This window comes from Lynx canadensis, chromosome A1, assembly GCF_007474595.2.
Source record: "Lynx canadensis isolate LIC74 chromosome A1, mLynCan4.pri.v2, whole genome shotgun sequence".
Taxonomy (NCBI): Eukaryota; Metazoa; Chordata; class Mammalia; order Carnivora; family Felidae; genus Lynx; species Lynx canadensis.
The window spans coordinates 190,823,988-190,845,306 of record NC_044303.2 but is presented as its reverse complement, the minus strand read 5'-3'; the positions used below and the strand labels follow the sequence as shown (position 1 = coordinate 190,845,306).

Genomic DNA, 21,319 nt, shown 5'->3' with positions numbered 1-21,319 from the left:
AGCCTAGCCACTTATTATCTGCATGACCTTGAGCAAGTTACCAAACCTCCCAGTGTCTCACTGTCATCAGGTGCAAAACTACAATAGCTCCATTGCCTCGTGGGGCTGCCATGAGGATTAGACTTAATTTGTACAACAGATGTTGGTGAGGATGTGGAGAAGTGGGAATCCTCTTGCACTGTTGGTGGGAATGCGAACTGGTACAGCCACTCTGCAAAACAGTGTGGAGGTTCCTCAAAAAATTAAAAATAGATCTACCCTACAACCCAGCAATTGCATTACTAGGAATTTACCCAAGGGATACAGGAGTGCTGATGCATAGGGGCACTTGTACCCCAATGTTTATAGCAGCACTATCAACAATAGCCAAATTATGGAAAGAGCCCAAATGTCCATCAACTGATGAATGTATAAAGAAGATGTGCTTTATACATGCAATGGAATTCTACTTGGCAATGAGAAACAATGAAATTCTGTCATTTGCAACAATGTGGATGGAACTGGAGGGTATTATGCTAAATGAAATAAGTCAGTCAGAGAAAGACAGACACCATATGTTTTCACTCATATGTGGAACTTGAGAAACTTAACAGAAGACCATGGGGGAAGGGAAGGGGAAAAAATAGTTTCAAACAAAGAGGGAGGCAAACCATAAGAGACTCTTAAATGCAGAGAACAAACTGAGGGTTGATGGGGAATGAGGGAAAGGGGAAAATGGGTGATGGGCATTGAGGAGGGCACTTGTTGGGATGAGCACTGGGTGTTTCAGGTAAGCAATGAATCACAGGAATCTACCCCTGAAACCAAGAGCACACTGTATACACTGTATGTTGGCTAACTTGACAATAAATTACATTATAAATAAACAAACAAACAAATAAATAAAAATAAAATCAAGGTGTAACATTAAAAAAATACGTGAAAAGAACCTGCAACATAGAAGTTGTGCAGCAAGTAATAGTTCATTTCAGTATTATTATGTTAACTATATTTTTTTTTTAATTTTTTTTTCAACGTTTATTTATTTTTGGGACAGAGAGAGACAGAGCATGAACAGGGGAGGGGCAGAGAGAGAGGGAGACACAGAATCGGAAACAGGCTCCAGGCTCTGAGCCATCAGCCCAGAGCCTGACGCGGGGCTCGAACTCACGCACCGCGAGATCGTGACCTGGCTGAAGTCGGACGCTTAACCGACTGCGCCACCCAGGCGCCCCATATGTTAACTATATTTTGATAAGATCTGCAGTTCTTTGCCATGAATTAAGTGCAGTAGGCTCTCTGCGCACCCACACCAAGGCCAAGCAATGCTGCACTTCGACATATATTCTTCATGGGGAGCTCTGCCCTATATAGGAATTTGAAACCTCTTCCACCTGTAGGCATACGCTGAGAGGGAATCCCATAAACACAGTGTGACCAACCTTGACTGAGAAGAGCAGTCAAGAAATGGCCCTAGAATCAGCATGCTGGGTTTTATCTTGGCCCCACTGTTTAACTGCAGACAACTTAGCCTTTCTGAGCCTCCATTTTTTCATCTCTAAAACAGGAATCATAGCAGCACCTGACTCATAGGCTTATTGAGAGGAGCAAATGGGACAATGTATATGAAATCCTGGCTTGTCCTTAAAGGGGCCAAAAAATAATAGCTCTTATTATATTCCCTAGGCTTAGCCTTTTCTGCTCATGAAGAAAGTGTTGTAGGAGATAAAAGTGGTGATTCTGCCACAGATAAAAGTTCTGATTCTGCCACAAGTTAGCACCTTTCCCCTCTTCAGGCCTCAGTTTCCCCACCTGCAGACTAAGAGGGTTGGATTAGTTCAGCTCTAACTCCGAAGGAGAGCTGATGAGAAGGTGGCATGGCTGTCCATGTGGTTTCTGGATGGCCTCAGTCTTCCAAGCTACCCATATGGAGAAGGGCCAAGAAGACTACTGGAAAGAATGATGTATCCTTCCCAAACCAGGGCCTTGGTTATAAGAGCTGCTCTGGGGACACACAAGCCCAGCTTGAAGTTCTGTCCTTACCATGGTGTGTGACCTTGGTAAAGTCACTTCACTCTCTGAGCTTTAGTTCCTTCATCTGTAAAATGGGACCTGAAATGGTACCCAGAGTAAGGGACTGCAATGACCCTTACAAAGTGCTTGACACACAAGAAGTCAGTAATGGTGTGTTGTTTAATAATCATTATTGATGCCAGTTGCATCAATTGGACTCATCCCTGGGCATGGCGCTCTTCTTAGAGCCAGTCTGAGTGCACCTGTGTCCATTCCAAGTATTATTTCTAGTGGCATTAAGGCTTTTTATGAGAATAGAAGCCATCCTGGGGACCCACCTAAAGAAGAGGAGTTGGCCGGTTTCTGCATGACGACACTTGAGATTCCCATGATTCCAGGTCAGCCTGAAGGAAGCGACAGCCATCAGTCCTTCCCCACCCTGCCAAGAAGACCAGCTCTGCAGGGTGGGAAAGGACCACAAGCTACATCTTGCCCAACCCTTCTACCTGGGGTAAGATGCCAGGAGGGGAAGTGACCTACCCAAGTGTCATGGCATGTTACTAAACCTAAGGCACTTAGTATATGCAGTATTGAAAAGCGTATCTGTGTTTGATTCTTGGCTTCTTGGCTTACAGGCTCAGTGACCTCACTGAACTTCATTCCTCATCTGGAAAATGGGGATAATAATAAAACCTGTTTCCCAGAATTGCTGCAAAGATTAAATGAGCATGCATATACATATATGCATATAGGTAACTAACATGCATATAACATATAGCAAGCCCTCTATAAATCACAACGTCCAGCAGAAATATAATGTGAGCCACTACGTTTTAAATCGTTTTGTAGCCACCTTTACAAAAAGTAAAAAGAGGTAGAGAAAATTAATTTTGATAACGTATTTTATTTAACCCAATGTATCCAAGATATTATCATTTCAACATGTAACTAATAATAAAAGTTATTAATAGTTTACATTTTTTTCTTACTGAGTATTCGAAATCTGGATGGGGTGCAACCTGGGGAGATTTTGGCAACCGGTTGTTACAACTAGGGGAGCCCGGAGATGGGCAGCAGTGTATACAACTGGCATGAGACCAAGGATACTACCGAAAATCCTACAGTGCGTAGGACAGCCTCCCCTGCCAAACAATGATGTGTCCCGAAATGTTAACAGTGTCTGTTTTACGTGTCTACTTCACGACTACTTCACATGAGCCCCTTTCCACATTCTCAATGGTCACATGGCGCTGGGGCCTACCATACTGGACAGTGCAGCTCTGTAACAGAACATTTGGACATGCACTTAGAAGGTCCAAATTTTTAGGGATTTGGGTTTTCGTACATTAGTCTTCCTGTTCATCCTGGAATAACTGGCCTAATGAGATGTGACTGGTTCACTAGTGCCTGGCTGGCTAAGGACAGAGCCCATCTGTCTCTGGCTGGTCAGACCCTTCCAAAGTCACCGCCCTTCCCTGGTAGACGAGCCTGGGACAGACAGTGAGCCCTGTTGTTCTTTTCTGGGGAGACAATGCTACAGGCCCTGCTACCTGCCTGACAGTGCTATTGTGGCTCAGGGAGAAAAGGGCTTTGTCAGGACAGCAGGCGGGGAGACTGCGGTTCAATGGGGCTCATTATATCTGCACTCCCGGGATGCTGATGCCAGCCCTGGGGAAGCCACGCCTCCTTCTAGAACAAATGGGGAGCCTGAGGCCCTGAGAGGGTTTAGAAGAACCATCAGTAGATCCCAGCTCCCTCCACCTCAGCCCACTGCCCTAAAACATGAAACTCACCTAACTCTGAAAAGCCTTGTCTCAAAGCACAGGGTGAACACAGGGCAAGGGAGCCCCTGCCCTGGACCACAAAATTTAGCAGCTCCACAAATCACAAACATATCCAAAAATATATGTATTAGGGAACATCTGTGTGTACCTACCTCTCAAGATCTGGGTTCAGCTCTGGCACAATGAGACCATAACTGAAATATCCGCTCTTGTGATTAAAAAAGCCCAGGTCAGAAAGAAAGACCACAAATCTCTTGTTCCATGTCCTCGGAACAAATGCAATCAGGGTTTGAAGGCAGTGAGAGTTTGAGGGTCGTATTTCCACCAGCCTCAGAAATGGGCACTGTTTAGTAGCACACGTTAAATCTTAAGCAGCAGAAATGCTTAGCTAAGAGAAAAGACCAGTTAAATTTTCTTGTTCAATCCTCCCTCTCAGGTAGTGTAGATGCTGCTATAATGAACTATCATTTCGTAGTAGGACCAATCATCCAGTTTCCAGCTTCTCTGTGTTCCAATTTATACTGGACTTGGAGGTAATCACCTCCATTTGAACTCTGATGCCGCATCCCTCCAAGGTGAGGGGTAGGTCTGGGTGCATTACCTTGAACTCGGATGTGTAATGTTACCAATACCTGTGATTTCCCACTCCCTTCTACACTCTACCTTAACCACCTTGCCCCCAACCCCATGGTAATACAGACACACACACACACACACACACACACACACAGAAAGCTGGAAGGACTGTCTTATTTGACAGATGAGGAAACCATTTCTCCTCAAGAGTAAGTGATTTGTTTAAAATCACCTGAAAGTTAGGGGAAGCCACATGCTGGGAGAACCCATCCCTTGGGGCCCAGCTAGAAGGTCACGTGTAGAAGGTAGAGAGTGATGTTGGAGAGGACAGGCTAGGGGGCAGCTCTGTTTACTCCACTAGTTGTGGGACCTTGGGGGCAAGTTTCTCACAGTATTTAAAATATGGCTTCTTCTATTCCTATACAAAATATTAACATTAAGGGAAGCTGGTGACAGGTATATGGGAACTTTCTGGGCTATTTTTGTAATTCTTCTGTAAATCTAAAATTATCTTATAACCAAAAAAATTTTTTTTTAAGTACAGTTTTCTCTCATCTGTACCATGGAGATAGTAATGATACCTACCTTACAGGAGGCTCAAATAAGATAATATCTGGATAGGGATTAGCCCGGGGTCTGTCCCATAGCGAAGACTCCATAACTATTTTTAAAAGCTACCTCCTCCAGGAGGCCAGTGACCAACATTGCCAGAACTGACCACCTGCCTTCTTGGAGGTCCCACGTCTTCAGTTCTCAGGAGCCAGAGAGTATTTGAGTCTAAAATGCCAAGCATGTCCGTGCGGCCACTGGGAGCATGTATTTGATCTGGGCTCTTCCACTTTCTAGCTGGGAACCCCAGCAAGTTCCTTGATCACTCTGTGCTTCAGTTTCCTTTCTGAAAATGATAAAAGTATGTCCTGTATGTGGCTGTCATGAGGACTGACTGAACGGGAGTTTTTCAGCATTAACATTGCCTGCCCTGCGGCAAACACTGCACAGGCGTTCTTATGGTTCAAATCAGTGTTTCTCTAATTTATGTTTACTATTACCCATGGATGACAAACGTACTTCCCATAACCACAGTTTTTTGAGATTTTTTTTTTAAGCTTATTTGTTTATTCTGAGGGAGAGAGAATTCCAGGCAGAGTCTGCACTGCCAGCACAGAGCCCAGCTTGGAGCCCCAACTCAGGAGCAGGGAGATCACGACCTGAGCAAAATCGAGAGCCACTCAACCGAATAAGCTACCCCAGGCACCCCATCCAGCTTTTTTTTTTTTTAATGCTGATTTGGAAGACACCAGTTCTAGGTAGTAGTAGATCCCATTTTGTTTCTCTCATTAATACATAAGGTTCTCCAGGGACAGAGAATATGTGTGCCTCCTTTTGGTCTCCAGTCACTTAGAAGAAGAAATATACTTCTTTCATTGAATTTACCAAGCTTCTATCATCCATTCATTCCACAGACAAGTATGGACCATTTATCGGGCACCTACTTACTGTGTGCCTGTTGTGTGCGAGTGCCCAGCACAGATCAGACCTATGTTGAATGAATGAACCAGGCAGGGAGGCAGGGAAGGAGGAAGCCAAAAAGGCAGACAGGAAGGGAGAAACCCAGGGTCTTGGACCCCCTCCCGACCCGGGAGGACTCCATCTGGCAGCCGTGCCTCTTCCAACCCCCACTTTTCCCACTTCTTCCTCCGCCCGAAAAAACTCCCCCTCTCCCACCGTCTGAGGATCCATCATCTCTCTGACACTGGGGACACAACCGGGTGCAGTCCCGGCGTCGCGGAGGGGCGGCGCCCGGGGACCCGCCCCCCTTGCCTCCCGCCGGGGGCGCGACGCGGTGACTCCCTCTCCGGGAGCGCTGCAGCCTCCGCACCCCGGGAGGGCGTGCGCCCCTCTGCCGGCTGCTCGAGCGCTGGGCCCCCGGCCCAGCGAGTTGCCCAAGACTCTGGGTGACTCCTCCCCGAGGACCGTCCCCCTCTGGGGCGCGTCATTCTCTCCACCCCTGGGGCCGACCCCGGCAGCCTCTGGCACGCCGGCCACGCGGGGGACGAGTCTCGGCCACCTGCTCCGGCACCGGGGAACCCGGGGCGCCAGCAGCCCGCGCGTCGGTCCGTGCGCGCAGGGCCCATGGAGCTGCGGGCCAGCAACACCAGCTGCCAGAACGGTGCGTGCGGGCCGCGCTTCGCGCCTTCCCTTCGCCGCCGCTCCTTTCCTTCGCGTCCTCTCTGGCCGGGGCCCAAACCGAGGAGGGGTGGATCGCGCTCTGGCCAGTCTTGGGGAGAAGCGGGGTTCCGGCCGACTTCCCCCGTCTTCGGAGCTGGTAGCTGAGAGGGGGGTTGGGAGGAAAGGGGACGCGTGGGGACGGAGGCGGCGGAGGCGGCAGCACTGATTGCAACTGGTCAACCAGAGGGGGAGGGGGGGCTCGTGGTTGTTTCTCATATACAGTTGCTTCAGATTCTACTACCTGCCCGGGTCTGCCTGTCTCCCTGGGGCAAGGGAGAGGGGCGCAGAGACGCTTCACCCCCAAACCCACACACACCTTTTAGGGAAAGGAGGGAAAGAGCAACCCAGGAAGGGATAAGAAAGACCTTTAGCTTTATGTTAAGTTCTTGTTGGGAACCGGGTGGTAGACTAGGCCCTTTACCTGCATTCATTTATCCTTAACTCTAGAGGGCAGGTAGATATTATCACCTCTCTGTCTCCTTTCTGGAGAGAAAGAAACTGAAGTTCTGAAAAGCCTGATGATTTGCTCAAACTAATCCGCTGGGGGAAGTGGAATATAAAGCTAGAGCCCTTGGATCCTACAACCTGTACTCAGACTACTGTGCTCTCTTCCCGCTATGTCTCCATTTTCCTACAGCCTCTTGCAATTGTAACTTGTCCGATAGCCCTGTTTCTCTAATTTCTCTTCTCCAGCAAGTGTTCAAAGCCAGCTCTTTGGGTGTTGGCTGGCTTTGGTCTCCTGACCAACAATGCAGTCCATTTTCAGCCTCACCTTCCCCTGGGGAAGAATATGTTCCCCAGCCCTAGCATATTCTGGAAAAGAAGCTGGAATCACTGGGCCCAGCACCCGCTTGTCTAATGAACATCCTTCTCAGAACTGGATGTCCTTTGGCCTTCAGCCTCTCTCATTTTCTTTTTGTCCCCCTGGGAAAACTTCATTCAGCGGAGGGTGCGTCCCAGAACAGGCAAGCTCACCCCGTGGCTCCACCTCCTGGAGATGCACCTTCAGGAGGGCAGGTGAAGGGCGTGGGGATGGGCTTGGCCTTCCTCTTGGGAGTCACCTTCCTTGGCCCATGTCCTCCCAGGCTCTGGCTCATTTCCTGAGTTCAGGGAACTCTCCAGACTAGACTGAGCTGAGGAACAGGAGCAAGAGGTCAGACCAAATTTCATGAAGGATGGAAATGGCTTCATGTCTCATCTTCTCTTGATTGTGACACAGGTGTCAGGAAGAGAGATCTCCCACTGTGAAAGACACATGGATGTCCCCTGGTGGGTTCCAGGCCCAGCTCTGCCACTAGGTTTTTGTGAGACTCAAGCAAGTCCTTCCCCTTCTCTAGGCCCCAGTTTTCCCAGCTGCAAGTAAGAGGGTCAGACAGGCCATTCTGTGCCATGGAAGAAAGATCAGCATTGCCCTTATTTTATTCCACCAAGATGCTGCTCTATCCTCCAGATACACCAAAGCCAGAGCTGCATGACCTTGGGCTTTGGGGCCCATCTAGTGGCTCGCCTGTAGTTCTAATTGGCATGAGGAGAAACCGGTCCAGACTTACATCCTTGGCACAGCAGCCTGGAGCTTTGTGACCCACGGTTTGAAAAAGGCCTTTGACCACCAGAGGTCACAAACTCAGATGCCTACAGGGGCTGAGCACATAACCAGAATGACTGAAGGGAGCCAGGTATGGACTCTGAGGAATTGCAAGGTGCATTTCCTAAGGGGGAACCACTCTCAACTGCAGCCAGTTGTCGGTTGGGATGGTGTACTCAACAAGGTGAACACAGGCAGCTCAAAAGCTGAATTTTCTTGGGAAATCAGATTTTTATTAAAATTTTTTAATGTTTATTTACTTTTGAGAAACAGAGAGAGAGAGAGAAAGCAGGCAGGAGAGGGGCAGAGAGAGAGAGAGAGAGAGAGAGGGAGTCGCAGAATCCAAAGGAGACTCCAGGTTCTGAGCTGTCAGCACAGAGCCTGACGCGGGGCTCGAACCCATGGACCACGAGATCATGACCTGAGTGGAAGTCAGACGCTTAACTGACTGAGCCACCCAGGCACCCGGGGAAATTGGATTTTTAAATGTTAGTAATAAGTTCATATTTTAAAATAACCCTCAAGAGGCCAAAGGAAACCCCACCCCACCCTTGCTGCCTGCTCTGTGGGGTACATGTGGCGGTTAAGAGCATGGTTTTGGCATTACACGGACTTGGGGAACAATTTGGCTTCTCTTCTTACCACGAGTGTAGTCTTACTCAGGTTACCAAACTTATCAGGGTCCCAGTTTCTCCAGCCAAAACCCTGCACATGATCACTGTGCCATTTCTGTGGTAGGAATGTTCCTGAGAAGCCTCAGAGTAGAGGACCATGTGGGCACTGGAACTGGAGGACTATTGGCTGTGCTTTATATTGTTTCACTGAACTTAGGCAGCTTAGCTCTTCTGACTGAGGGTCTGCCCCTCACCCAAGTTTGTCCTATTGTCCTTGGTGTTTGTGCCAGAAAGGCGAGCAAGGGTTGGCCGGTTCTGGGGCATGAGGGCTGATTCAGACTCTCAGGATCTCAAGGACTTGGAAAGCAAACTGAAGAGATTCCATATGGAGTGACAGGGACACCAATGTCTCTGAGGCCTGAAGGAGGCCCAAGCCACTGACTGTCAGCACCAGAGGTCTTAAAATCTGGCTTGGGAATGGGCCGTTCTAACAAACGGGATGCTTATATTTAGTCATCTTCAGGCCTAGAAGGGGCTATGGACCCGCAGGCCTCACTCCCTCATGTTACCTGTCAGAAGTCTCTGCTGCAGCTGGAGGTAGGGATATGGAAGTGAAGAGGCCTCTTGGAAGAGAAAATCCCTGTGTGATCCTGAGCTATTGGAAGTCCAGAGGCTGGGAGGAGATTCCTGTGGAGGGTGGGAAGTTGGAGTCAATGACGCCTAAGACTTTGAGAGCCTGAGAACCCTGCTGGGTGTGGGGAGCATCAGTACACCTTAGGGGTTATGTGCTGGAGTTCTGGAGTCAGACAGTCTGTGTTCTTAGGCAAGGTGCCTGACCTCTCATGGCCTCCATTTCTACATCTATGAAATGGGAATTCAAAGCAGCACTTACCTGACAGATGGTTATGAAAATTGAATGAGTTCATGCAAATAAAGCCCCTAGCTTGGAGTAAGCATTTGGTGAATGTTAATTATTATTGTTAGGTTCAGGCCCATTGTGTGGGCCTTGGAAGCTGAAGTATGGGGTCTGAAAGGGCCGCCAATTCCAGTATCTTGAAAGCACCCAAATGTACCCGGCGTGACTCACTTACCATGGTCTTCCTGTCCAGGTTCCCTGATCAGCCTTTACTGCTCCTCCCAACAAGTCCTGTGCCAGATCGTCAGTGACCTCAGCCCCCAGGTGCCCAGCAATGTCACCTCTACCAGCTGGAAGGAGAGGTTCAGGCAGAGCTACGGCTTCTACATTGGTCTGGGCCTGGCCTTCTTGTCCAGCTTCCTCATCGGCAGCAGTGTCATCCTCAAGAAGAAAGGCCTTCAACGACTGGTGGCCTCGGGGGCCACACGGGCTGGTAGGGTCCTGAGGGGGAGGGTGGGCATGGGGTGCCGGGCAACTGGGCCGTGGGCCAGGCCTGTGCACCTCCCTTCATAGGGGGCCACTGTAGCAGTTTCAGATCCTGGCCTAAATGGTCACAAAAGACTCATTGTCAACTCCACCGGGAATCCAGTCCACCAGCAGGAGACATTCCTTTAAAATCCAACATTTCTGGAGAATTTCAAGATAAGTTAATTGGGGGTACAGATAAGGAAAAGTCTCACAGCCGAGAATCAGAAACCCCAGATCTAGTCCAGTTTTATTTCTTACCAGCTAGGTCATCATGGGCAAGTCTCAACTTCCCTGCAAAATGGGCATACAAATACCTCTGCCTAGAGCATTGCCGCACACTGGTGTGCCCCATTAACTTCACACTGAAGCCGCTACAGGCTACAGAAACATTACTGGGTCTCTGTCCACAAGGGACTTACTGTGAAAACATTCTGGAGAAAAGGAATCATGTGTAAAGGAATTCATTTATTTGCTCATGATTCACCGCAAACCTGCTCGGTGCCAGATACCATGCTGAACACGGGGACACAGTGCCCTGTGGGACATTGAGTTGAGTGGGAGACACAGGCAAGTCAATAGGCAATCGTTCCATAGTAGGTTACTTGCTATCTGTCATGGCGAAAATACAGAATCCTTTGGGACTATTTTGGAGGAGCATGTAAAGCCCAGGCTTGGAAGGTTAGGGGAGGTTTTCTACAAGAGGTGATCTGGAAGCTGGGGCCTAAACGATGAGATGGCAAGGTGGAGGAGAAGAGAAGAAGACGTGATGCAGGCAGAAAGGACAGCAAGTGCAAAGGCTGAGAGGCGAGAGAGGATGAGTGACATTAGAAGCCGAAAGTAGTTCAGGATGGCTGGAGCACCGAGGGGTAAGAGATGGGGGAAAGGCCAGATCGTGAAGGGTCTTGCAAACCGGGCTACGGAGTTTGGGTGCAATTGTAAGTGACAAAGGTTTTGGGCAGGGGAGTGACATAGTTCGATTTATGATTTGAAAAAATTCCTGGTTGCTTGGTGGACAGTGGATTAGGGACAAGACTGGTGCCCAGGAGACCAGTTAGGGGAGAGGGACAGCATAACTTGGGCCTGGGAATGAAGACAGTGGTAGAGTCCCAAGAGAGCTTTCTGGGTTTGGTGTCGACTGGCTCCCAGGGGATGGTGAAAACAGAGTCGAGGCTGACTCAGCAACTGACTTGAGCAACTGAGGAGATGAGGGTGCTGTTTTCTGTGATAAAGAAGGCAGGAAGAGCGGGTTTATGGGAAGACGATGGTTCAAGTCTGGGCATGTTCAGTTTAGTGTTCTGTGGGACACTGTGCTTTGGAAGCAGACTCCTGGGGCTCTAATTCCAGCTCTTCAGTTCCTGGTGATGTGATCCTGGGCAAGGAAAGTGCTTTCTCTGTGCCTCAGTTTCCTCATCTGTAAAACGGGGATAAGAGCAGTTCCAACCTCTAGTATTGTTGTGAAGATAGGTAGTGTGTTTACAAAAATGCTTGGCACAAGTGTTGGTATTACTCTTCTCTAAGTGAGACGGCCTGGCAGGCAGTTGGATATCCAGGGCTAGAGCCAGGTGCCCTCTCAAATGGAAAGCTGTGAGATGTGGGGAGGAAGTCAGGAGCAATGGTCTTTGTTGCTCTCTCCTTCACTTCCTGACAAGTGTTCCGAAGGCCAGAGACCTCCCAAAGTGCCAGGAAAAGATTTGCTTGTGCCAGGAGAAAGCAGAATAAATATCACTGATACCATTCAGAAAGGTAGCTTCTCTGGAATCCTTTTTTCCCTCCAGTCTGCTCTTTCCTTATCTAATGAGATTTCAACCCTTAGCATAAAATGCTCTCAGCGCTCCTTTTATGGAAGATCCTGAGTCTTTTAGGAATCTGATGAGATCTAAAGACCTTTTTAGAAAAATAGACTTTTACAAAAAGCGATACACTATCTCTGGATTTTCACATAACTGTCTAAAACCCATCTATTACCATCATAACCATCATCATCATAACTATTGTTATTGAGTATTGACTATGTGCCAGGCTCTGAGTCCACCATGTGAACAAGGCAGACACAATTCCTGACTTCCTGGTGTTTCCATTTTAGTCAGAGATATGCCAGAAAATAAATACATTAATTCAATTTATAAATAAATGTCATGAAGGAGAAAAGCTGGGTGTGATGAAAGAGAATCCCAAGGAGAAATAATAGAGATAAGGGGGTCACAGAGGACATCTTAGGGGAAGAAACATTCAAGCAACGTCCTGTAGAGTGAGCAAATATATGTAAGCAAATATCGTTAAGAAGACTGTTTCCAACATGGAGAAGCACATGCAAAGGTTTTAAAGCCAAAAAGAGCTCGTCATTTTGGATGAACTAAAAGAAAGCCTGAATGAGTAGATACTAGTAAGAAGAATGGTAGGAGATGCCTTTGGAGAGGTGAACAGGGACAAAACCACAACTGGTTTAAGATTTGGGGCTTTATCCTCTGAGTATTTGGAAGCTATTGGCCTGCTGCAAGCTTGAGGGGTGACTGTATGATTTACATTCTTAAAATTCATTGGCTGCTATGAAGGCAGTGGGTTATAAAGGGATGATGAGAGTGGAATCAGATGAACATAGAGGGCTATTGCCTCAGCCCAGGCCAGAGGTGGTAGTGCCTTGGAGTTGAGTGGTGGCAGTGGAGTGGACATATGTGCGATGCTCTTTGGAGAGGGAATTAGCAGAATGGATGGAATGCAGAAGGTGGAGGAATGGGAGGGTCAAGGATGATTCTCTGGTTTGTGGCTTAAGCAACTGGGTGCATAGAGGTGCCATTTACTGACTTTCATTTGGTAGGTGGGTGGGTGGGGAGCATTTAAAATTAAGAGTTCTATTTAAGACAGAGTTTGGGATGCCTATAGGAGATCCAAGAGATGTCAACTAAGCAATTGAACATACATCTGGGCTCCAAAGAAAGGATCAGTATACACGTATGAAATAAGGATGCCTGCATAAAGATGGTATTTAAAACTTGGGGAATGGATAAGTTCACCCAGAAGCAAGCCCAGAGAACTAACCAGCTAACATATATTGAACCCTTCAAGACTGGGGAGTGAAGGTAGAGATAGGAAAGGTGCCTGAAAGAGCATGGCCAAGCTAACTTTGTGTCCATTCCTTTCTACAGTGGACGGAGGGTATGGCTACCTGAAGGATGCCATGTGGTGGGCTGGATTTCTCACCAGTAAGTGGGTTCTTTCTTACTAACAACAGTGACCCTTTGATGGCAGAGGCGGAGATGAAAGGAGGGGCGGAGGGGGGCCTTTCTGTCTCCATTGTGCCAAGTGTGAATCTGAGACCCAGATTCCCAAGGGGAACATCTTGACCATCTTTGCAGGTTGAACATTTTACCTGTATTTCAGATCTCTTTCTCAACCCAAAGTCAGTCCTTCATCCATGAAACATTTAAGCCCAGAGAGGTTTGTAGAGAACTGGTAATGATAAAGATGTCTTTTCTCAACTTCCCTTGAAACATAGAGAGTTATCACTCCTGGTTGGAGTCTCTTGGATCTCTACATGGGAGGCTGGGGCTCCTCAGCCAATTTTCTCATTCCACAGGCCGTGTGTTGGCTCACTTTAGAACATGGCTGGTCTGCCACTTGCAGTTAGCCCAGATTTGCACATTCACACATTTCCCCTGCTTTCCACCCACCCTCTCTGGCTTTCAAACCCTAATTCTTTTGAATGGAAAATTATCCAGCTTTCCATTTATAAGTCAGGTTTTGACCCTAGTCATAGCCAGGGCTATAACATTCATCATCTACTTTCAAAGGGCAGACCCAGGTCATTCTCTACCAGCAGAGACAGAAAGGGCACTTTCAGGAGTCTGCAAACTAGAAACTCAAATGCAGAGAACTAGGCCCTTTGGGAATGTCACACTTTCTAACCACCTGCCTGTCAATCTGGGAGAGATGGCCTCATGACCAACTGGTACCTGGAGAACCAATAAGTAAATGTTTCTTTATTTGATAAATTAACCTTTTCTAGAACTCACCTCATATATACAGATGAAACATCAACAGTCCCTGAGATACATTTAGCCGTGCCTGGACTAGAAGCCAAGAGACGTCAAGAACAAGAAAGCATCCTTCCACAAACATGTCCTGTGACCTTGGACTCTGGGCCTAGCTTGCCCATCTAAAATGGAAGGATTTGGTCAGGATAGTCTGGGCCTGACCTTCTGATCAGATTGGCCATGGGGAGAGCATAAGGATCAAGACATTAAGGAATGATGGTCTGGGATCCTGTGAATGGTTGACCACTGAATGAAGCTGTCTCTGCCCAGGTTAAGTTGGGCTGGAGATGATGCATCGAAGCCACACTACCCTGTTTTCTCCCTTCATTTCCTAGTGGCTGCTGGAGAGGTTGCCAACTTCGGGGCCTACGCATTTGCTCCTGCGACAGTTGTCACGCCTCTGGGAGCGCTGAGCGTCCTCATAAGGTTATTGTCACCTCTCTTGCTGTCTCTGCCTCCTTCCCATTTTCAGTTTGTTGAGGTCTGGAACTGTCTAGTGGGGTCAGCTGCCACTTGCAGTCAGGGACATGGGTCGATATTAGCTCCCAGAAAGAGGCACTGTGCTGTTCAGAGCTCCTGATCCGTAGATTGTTTGCTGCTGGTTGCTCTAGCCTCTCCTCGAACGATGGGGCAATAGAAGGGCAGGCCAAACCCAGATCAGCTGGAAGGGCTCCCACTGCCACCAAGCTGACTGTCTCATGTCAATGCTTTCGTGCCCCAGTAGGAGCAGCATACAAGTTAAAAAGCATGAGCTCTGTATTAGCTGTCCCTGAGTTCTGACCTTAGCTCTGCCTAATGTAGTAACTATATTACCATGGGCAAGTCATTTAACTTCTCTTAGCCTCAATTTCCCTGTCTGCTCAGTGGGGATGCTAATACTACCTACCTGAAGGCATTGCTTCAAGGACTAAATGAGATGATGCACAGAAAGCACATAGTGCAGGGGCACCTGACTGGCTCAGCGTCCAACTGCGGCTCAGGTCACAATCTCACGGTGTGTGGGTTCGAGCCCCACGTCGAGTCGGGCTGTGTGGTGACAGCTCAGAGCCTGGAGCCTGATTCGGATTCTGTGTCTCCATCTCTCTCTGCCCCTCCCCAGCTCATGCTCTGTCTCTCAAAAATAAATGTGAAAGAAAGAAAGAAAGAAAGAAAGAAGAAAGAAAGAAAGAACGAACATAGTACAGAACTGGCAGTGAAGAATCACCATAGCCAACACATATGAGGGCTTACTATGTGCTAAATGTTTTAAATGTTTCCCATGTATTAACTCATTTAATCTTCACAGCCTCCCTACTAACTAGAAAGTAGAAGACACCTGAAGCCAAGACAGGTTAAGCAACTTGGTCAAGATCAGCCAGGTCCTAAGGGGCTAGGCCAGGATTCCCACCCAAGCAGTCTGATTTCAAAGACCACGTGCTCAAGCCACTAAGCCATGTTGCCTGACAGACATCCAATAGTTTTTAAAATAACTGATACTAAGTATGTGTGCTTCGCATTGCCTCATTCCTCCTGAACTATAAGCATAGTTCCTCTGTGGGGGTCTTGGAGCCCCATTTGAAGCTGGCTGTGATTATTGGCTTAACCTGGGAGCCCTGGTAAATGCCAGCTGACCACACCCAGCACCCATAGTTTCCTGTTTTGTTTTACCATCTTGATGACAATTTTGTAACGTTTACACAATCAAAAACAAACAGAACCGTGACTCACATTGTACAGTTGGCTGATGTAGTTGTGATACTTCTATTGCGTATCTGATTAACTTACAAATTCCCACTGCCAGGAAGTTGGGGGAGGAGGGGAATACTCCATCGCGTGACGTCTGCCTGTGCTCATGCCACCAGACTCTCTTGAACACACATTCCGGGTAAAATGTTATGGGTAGTTTTAAAGGAGAGACAGAAGACATTCAAAGGAGCTTGGACATTAATCTCCCCTCTCTTCATATCTTTAACTAGGATTTGGGGGGAAGAATTCATTCCTAGATCAGCCACTGATTTTTACCCTAAGGTAATGTTACCTTTGTAAGGAAATAGAAACCTACCATGAGATCATACCTGTCTTGCCCCATTTCCCTCCCTTCTTCCCTCACCTCTGCCATCTGAGGATGTGAGGGGGATGAAAATCACATCACCAAGGAATAGCAAGGAACTGGAGGTGTTTTACCCACTTCAGGGAAGTCACAAGAATTCTCTTCAATGAAGTATAGAGGAAAGACCATAGGCTTTATAATTAGACAGAAATTCAGCTAAAATCCTGGCCTTGCTACTTACCAGTTGCATGACCTTGCCAAGTTATTTTAATTTCTATAAGACTCAGTTTCTTGTCTGTAAAATGGGGATAATATATTTTACTTCTCAAAGAGTTGTGAGATGTGAGTGAGATATAATAAGTAGAAAATTCCTAGCCTAATACTTAGTACATATTATATATGCCCAAGACACAGTGCCTCTAATTTTCATTGTGGTTGTTTATGTTGGCATATACAAACGGAAGAAGGAATAGATTTGTTCCGTATAGCTCATGGAATAGAAATAGGAAATGAGTAGAAATTACCATATTTTTGACAATTAGAATGAACCTACAGTAGATCCATTTGCCTTGTGCAGGGGCGAGATGCTTGCCACCAGAGGTTTACAAGCCATGTCTGAAAGCAATCTGTAATGTTAAGAGAAGATGTGCTCATTGGTAGGAAGTTAGACAAGAGTGCTTTGAAGGACTTTTCCGACTCTTGTGTTTGGGGATCTTTTAGTCTCTAAAATGAAACTCCACACATACGTCGATTCCTCCAGCACACGCCATAAGCCTCCCCTAAATAAGTTTCTATTTCAAATGTTTTTGGAGGAGATCAGTGAGCCCTGATCTGTTCTCCATGAGCGCTTGCTCGGGCCCCATTTTCCTTCAGGACACTGGGACAAGTATGGCTTCTAATCTCTGTCTCCCATTTCCATGTGCAGTGCTGTCCTGTCCTCATACTTCCTGGGAGAGAGTCTGAATCTGCTGGGGAAGCTGGGCTGTGTGATCTGTGTGGCTGGCAGCACAGTGATGGTGATACACGCCCCCGAGGAAGAGAAGGTCTCCACCGTCGTTGAGATGGCTGCCAAGATGAAAGACACAGGTAGGCTCCGAGCCCCCGTGAGTGGGAAGGTCTGGCTGCGTGCTGACCATGCCAGGTGCTGCCACCTGGAGGAGAGGGAAGCTAAAGAAAGAAAGTTGGGGGGCTGGTCCTAGGGTTAGCTCACAGGCTTCCCAGCCTGATGTGTATTGATGCCATTTATCATGTGTTTATTATGTGCCGGGCATGGTTCTAAATATTTTCCATACATTGTCTTAGTATGTTCAGGCTGCTGTAACAGAATGTCATGGACTGGGTGGCTTATAAACAATGGAGATCTATTTCTCACAGTTCTGGAGGCTGGAAAATCCAAGATCAAAGCCCTGGTAGATTTTGATTCATAAATGGCCATCTTCTCTCTGTGCCTTTACATGGTGGAAGGGGTGAAGGATCTCTCTGGGGTCTTTTTTATAGGGACACTAATCCCATTTATGAAAGTGCCACCCTCATGACCTAATCACCTCCCAAAGGCCCCATGTCCAAATACCATCACACTGGGAATTAGGTTTCAACATAGGAACTTGGGGGGACATAGTCTTGTAGCATGTATTATCTTATTAAATCCTACCAAAAAAGCTCTATGAGAAAGGTCCCATTCTTTTAACTTATTATTTTATTTTAGAGAGAGAGAGAGAGCAAAAGCAGGGGAAAGGGGCAGAGGGAGGGAGAGAGAGAGAGAGAGAGAGCAAATCCCAAGCAGGCTTCATGCTTAGCATGGAGCCCATCATGGTGCTTGATCCCACGAACCTGGGATCATGACCTGAGCCAAAATCAAGAGTCGATACTCAACTGACTGAGCCACCCAGGTACCCCGAGAAAGGTCCTATTCTTAGCCCTGTTTTACAAATGAGGAAATGGAGGTCTTGCGGTTTAGTTAGTAACTTGTCCAAATTATTCAAAAGTTGTGTCATGGGACTGGAACCCTACTGTGTTACATCCCATCACCATGGATAGGGGCTCTAGATACTAATTGCATCCTCCGTAGCTCAGATTATCTATCTCTTCCCCTCCTGAAGGGTACATCGTGTTTGCTGTGCTTCTGCTGGTGTTCTGCCTCATCCTCATCTTCATCATCGCCCCACGCTATGGACAAAGGAACATCCTCGTTTACATCATCATCTGCTCTGTGATTGGGTCATTCTCCGTGTCTGCCGTCAAGGGTCTGGGCATCACCATTAAGAACTTCTTCCAGGGGATGCCAGTTGTGAGGCATCCCCTCCCCTACATCCTGTCCCTCATCCTGGCACTTTCTCTCAGCACTCAGGTCAACTTCCTGAACAGGGCACTGGACATTTTTAATACTTCCCTGGTGTTCCCCATCTACTATGTGTTCTTCACGACGGTGGTGGTTACCTCCTCCGTCATCCTCTTCAAGGAATGGTACAGCATGTCTGTAGTGGACATTGTGGGCACCCTCTCTGGCTTTGTCACCATCATTCTGGGTGTGTTCATGCTTCATGCTTTCAAAGACCTGGACATCAGCCAGACCAGCTTGCCCCACATGCACAAAAACCCAACCCCATCTCCCACCCCTGAGCCCACTGTCATTAGACTAGAAGACAAGAATGTCCTTGTGGACAATATAGAACTCTCCAGCACCCCATCACCAGAAGAGAAGCCCAAAGTATTTATAATCCATTCTTAAAGTGTGGAATACGAGAGTGAGAAGATGACCACTACAGTACAGCCTGACTTCTCAATTCCAGAGCCACCTGGTTATTTTCAGAACAACTGTTACCGATGGGCTCTCTTTTCTTGAGATGTTCATTTATACCTCATCATTGTTTCCAGAAGGAAAATCCCTACCCAGTGAGCGGTGGTTGCAGAACTTCGTGGAAACAGCCTCAGTGACCAAATACCCTACTTGATGTTGGTGCCAGCAGGTCCCCTGGACCTCCCTTCCCACTTGTTTCCTCAGTGCCATCTCTGTGTTGTTGGGAAGAAGATAGAATTTGACCCGTTGAATGTAGCACAGGCCAAGAACTTCCCTGAGATGCTGGTCGTCAGGAAATACTTAGCACTGGTTCTCCTGAGACTGAATCCCATTCCTCAGCCCAAGGACAAAGTGCAGCTGGCTCCTGGAGGCCCCCGAGAGCAATTCGTCACGCCTCCCATCCAGAGCTGACAACTAATGTGAGACGTCTTGCTGCTTTTGCTACTTCCTCTTCGGAGACAACAGCATGACCTCAGCTGACCTTCTTACTGTGAAAACCACCTGATGTCTCAGGGAACATTTCCACCAGCCCCATTCCCGGAGCACTCCAGCCGGGAGGTCAGCATCTTCGCTTCTGTCCACTCTACCCCCATCCCTGCCCCTTCCGTCTCTCTCTGTCTGTCCTAAGGAGTTGTCACTGAGACATTCAGCCAATTACCTTAGAACTCAAAAAACAAAATGACAAGGACAATGATCCTCTACAGCCAAGCTCTGCTGGCCCAACCCAGTGTTTCATTTTGCCTCCCTCTGGAAAGAGAACAGCATTTGCACTGCTCTTAAAAGTAGTCTGGCTGTCAAAATAGCATTTGGCAGAATGCACTTTCCTTTTCCTCAAGGAGTAAACCAAAATATGATTTGGGGAGATGGGGAGAATTAGGGGCAATGTCAGAATTTGGCAGAAAGCGGCCACAGGCCCTCTAGAAACCAGGGATGACTTTTGTGTTTACTCTGGTGCCCAAGAACCCAGGTGGAAAGGGCTCTTGGTACTTTCTGGGCTGTAGCCTTAGAGGCTTGAGCAGTGGGATCAGCTTTGAACTTCCGTGACCAAGTGAGGTGTAGGCTTGGCATGGGTGTTTTCTGGCTGTTGATCAGATGGCCACCAAGTCCTCAATGCCATTGATGAGCTACCCACCTTGGGAAGCAGCAGGTCGTGGCTGCTCCAACACCATCTACTTTGGGGACTGCCTTTGGTCCCCTCACATTTGGCCAGACGCATTTAAAAAACAAGAGCAGCTGGAGAGAGGGAGAGAGATAATTCCCTTCCTGTCTTCTTTCTAGCTGCAAGAGTGTGGGAGTTGGTAGAAGGGCCATTAAAGGGGAAGTAAGAGAGCCAGTATATCTATAAAGAGGGAAGGCTTGATCCTCAGCCCCCAAGTGGGTGCAGAGCCTCCCCTGTATAACCCCGTACCTGTGTCCTGCATTGATGTCCCATGCCCTAAGCACAGCCAAGCCCGGCCCAGACTCTTGCTGGCCTTGAAGATCTAAAGGCTCGGCTGACCAATACACTAGCTTCCTGCACCTCCAGCCTCAAATCTCCAGTTTTCAATGAATGTGGATTTCTGTCTGTAACTAAAATCAGTGCAACATGTTGGATCTTGAGAGAGGCAGTAATCTAAGGACCCTAAGAGCGTGGTTTACAGGGTCAAGAAAAAAGACCTCTGGGTATGTTTACTTGATACTTGTGTCTTGGCCTTCATCGGACACAGAACAATTAAATTGGTTTGTCTAATGCTGGGGGGCTGGTCTCTGATCTCTGGAGGGTTGTGACTGCCAAGTAAGTCCCTACAGTAACTTTCACAGGCACACTCTCACTACAGTGGGAAAGGCTGTTTGGGGAATAGTCAGTTGAAAATATTCATCCCTTGTTAATACCTGAGCCCATACTGGGAGCCAGGCATAGTATGAACAGCTTTATGTGGATTCTTTAAGTCCTCACAAATCCCCCAGGTAGATTTTTTTTTTTAACTTTTAATGTTTATTTATTTTTGAGAGAGAGAGAGAGAGCATGAACAAAGAGGGGCAGAGAGAGAGGAGGAGACCCAGAATCTGAAGCACACTCCAGGCCCTGCGCTGTTAGCATGGAGCCCAATGTGGGGCTCGAACCCACGAACCGTGAGATCATGACCTGAGCCGAAGTCAGACGCTTTGCTGACTGAGCCACCCAGGCGCCCCAAGGTAGATATATTTTTAAGCCCCATTTTTGAGGAAAGTGTCTCAGGGAGGTTATGTAATCGCCCAAGGTCACACAGCCAGGAAGAGTCCAAGTTGATATCTGGCTCTGGGTCTATAGTCTTACCC

At 47.6% G+C, this 21,319-nt stretch overlaps 1 protein-coding gene across 2 annotated transcripts; it reads left to right on the top strand.

Annotated features, from left to right (window-relative positions):
• Nucleotides 1-6,427: 6,427 nt before the first annotated feature.
• NIPAL4 (NIPA like domain containing 4) lies at nt 6,428-19,075 on the top strand. Of its 2 annotated transcripts, XM_032594307.1 has the most exons (6): nt 6,428-6,522; nt 9,890-10,129; nt 13,308-13,364; nt 14,531-14,621; nt 17,150-17,310; nt 18,324-19,075. In XM_032594307.1, the coding sequence occupies exons 1-6, from the start codon at nt 6,486-6,488 to the stop codon at nt 18,950-18,952; spliced, it is 1,215 nt and encodes a 404-aa protein (XP_032450198.1). In that variant the 5' UTR covers nt 6,428-6,485; the 3' UTR covers nt 18,953-19,075. The 2 variants fall into 2 exon arrangements, with proteins under 2 accessions (XP_032450198.1, XP_032450200.1); XM_032594309.1 differs by lacking the exon at nt 13,308-13,364.
• Nucleotides 19,076-21,319: the final 2,244 nt, after the last annotated feature.

Bases quoted from the DNA above. Each gene is read 5' to 3' on its own strand.
- NIPAL4 (XM_032594307.1), top strand. From the start codon at position 6,486: ATGGAGCTGCGGGCCAGCAACACCAGCTGCCAGAACG. The intron at 13,365-14,530 runs GTAAGTGGGTTC...TTCATTTCCTAG, and splicing joins GTGGGCTGGATTTCTCACCA to TGGCTGCTGGAGAGGTTGCC. The intron at 14,622-17,149 runs GTTATTGTCACC...TTCCATGTGCAG, and splicing joins GCGCTGAGCGTCCTCATAAG to TGCTGTCCTGTCCTCATACT.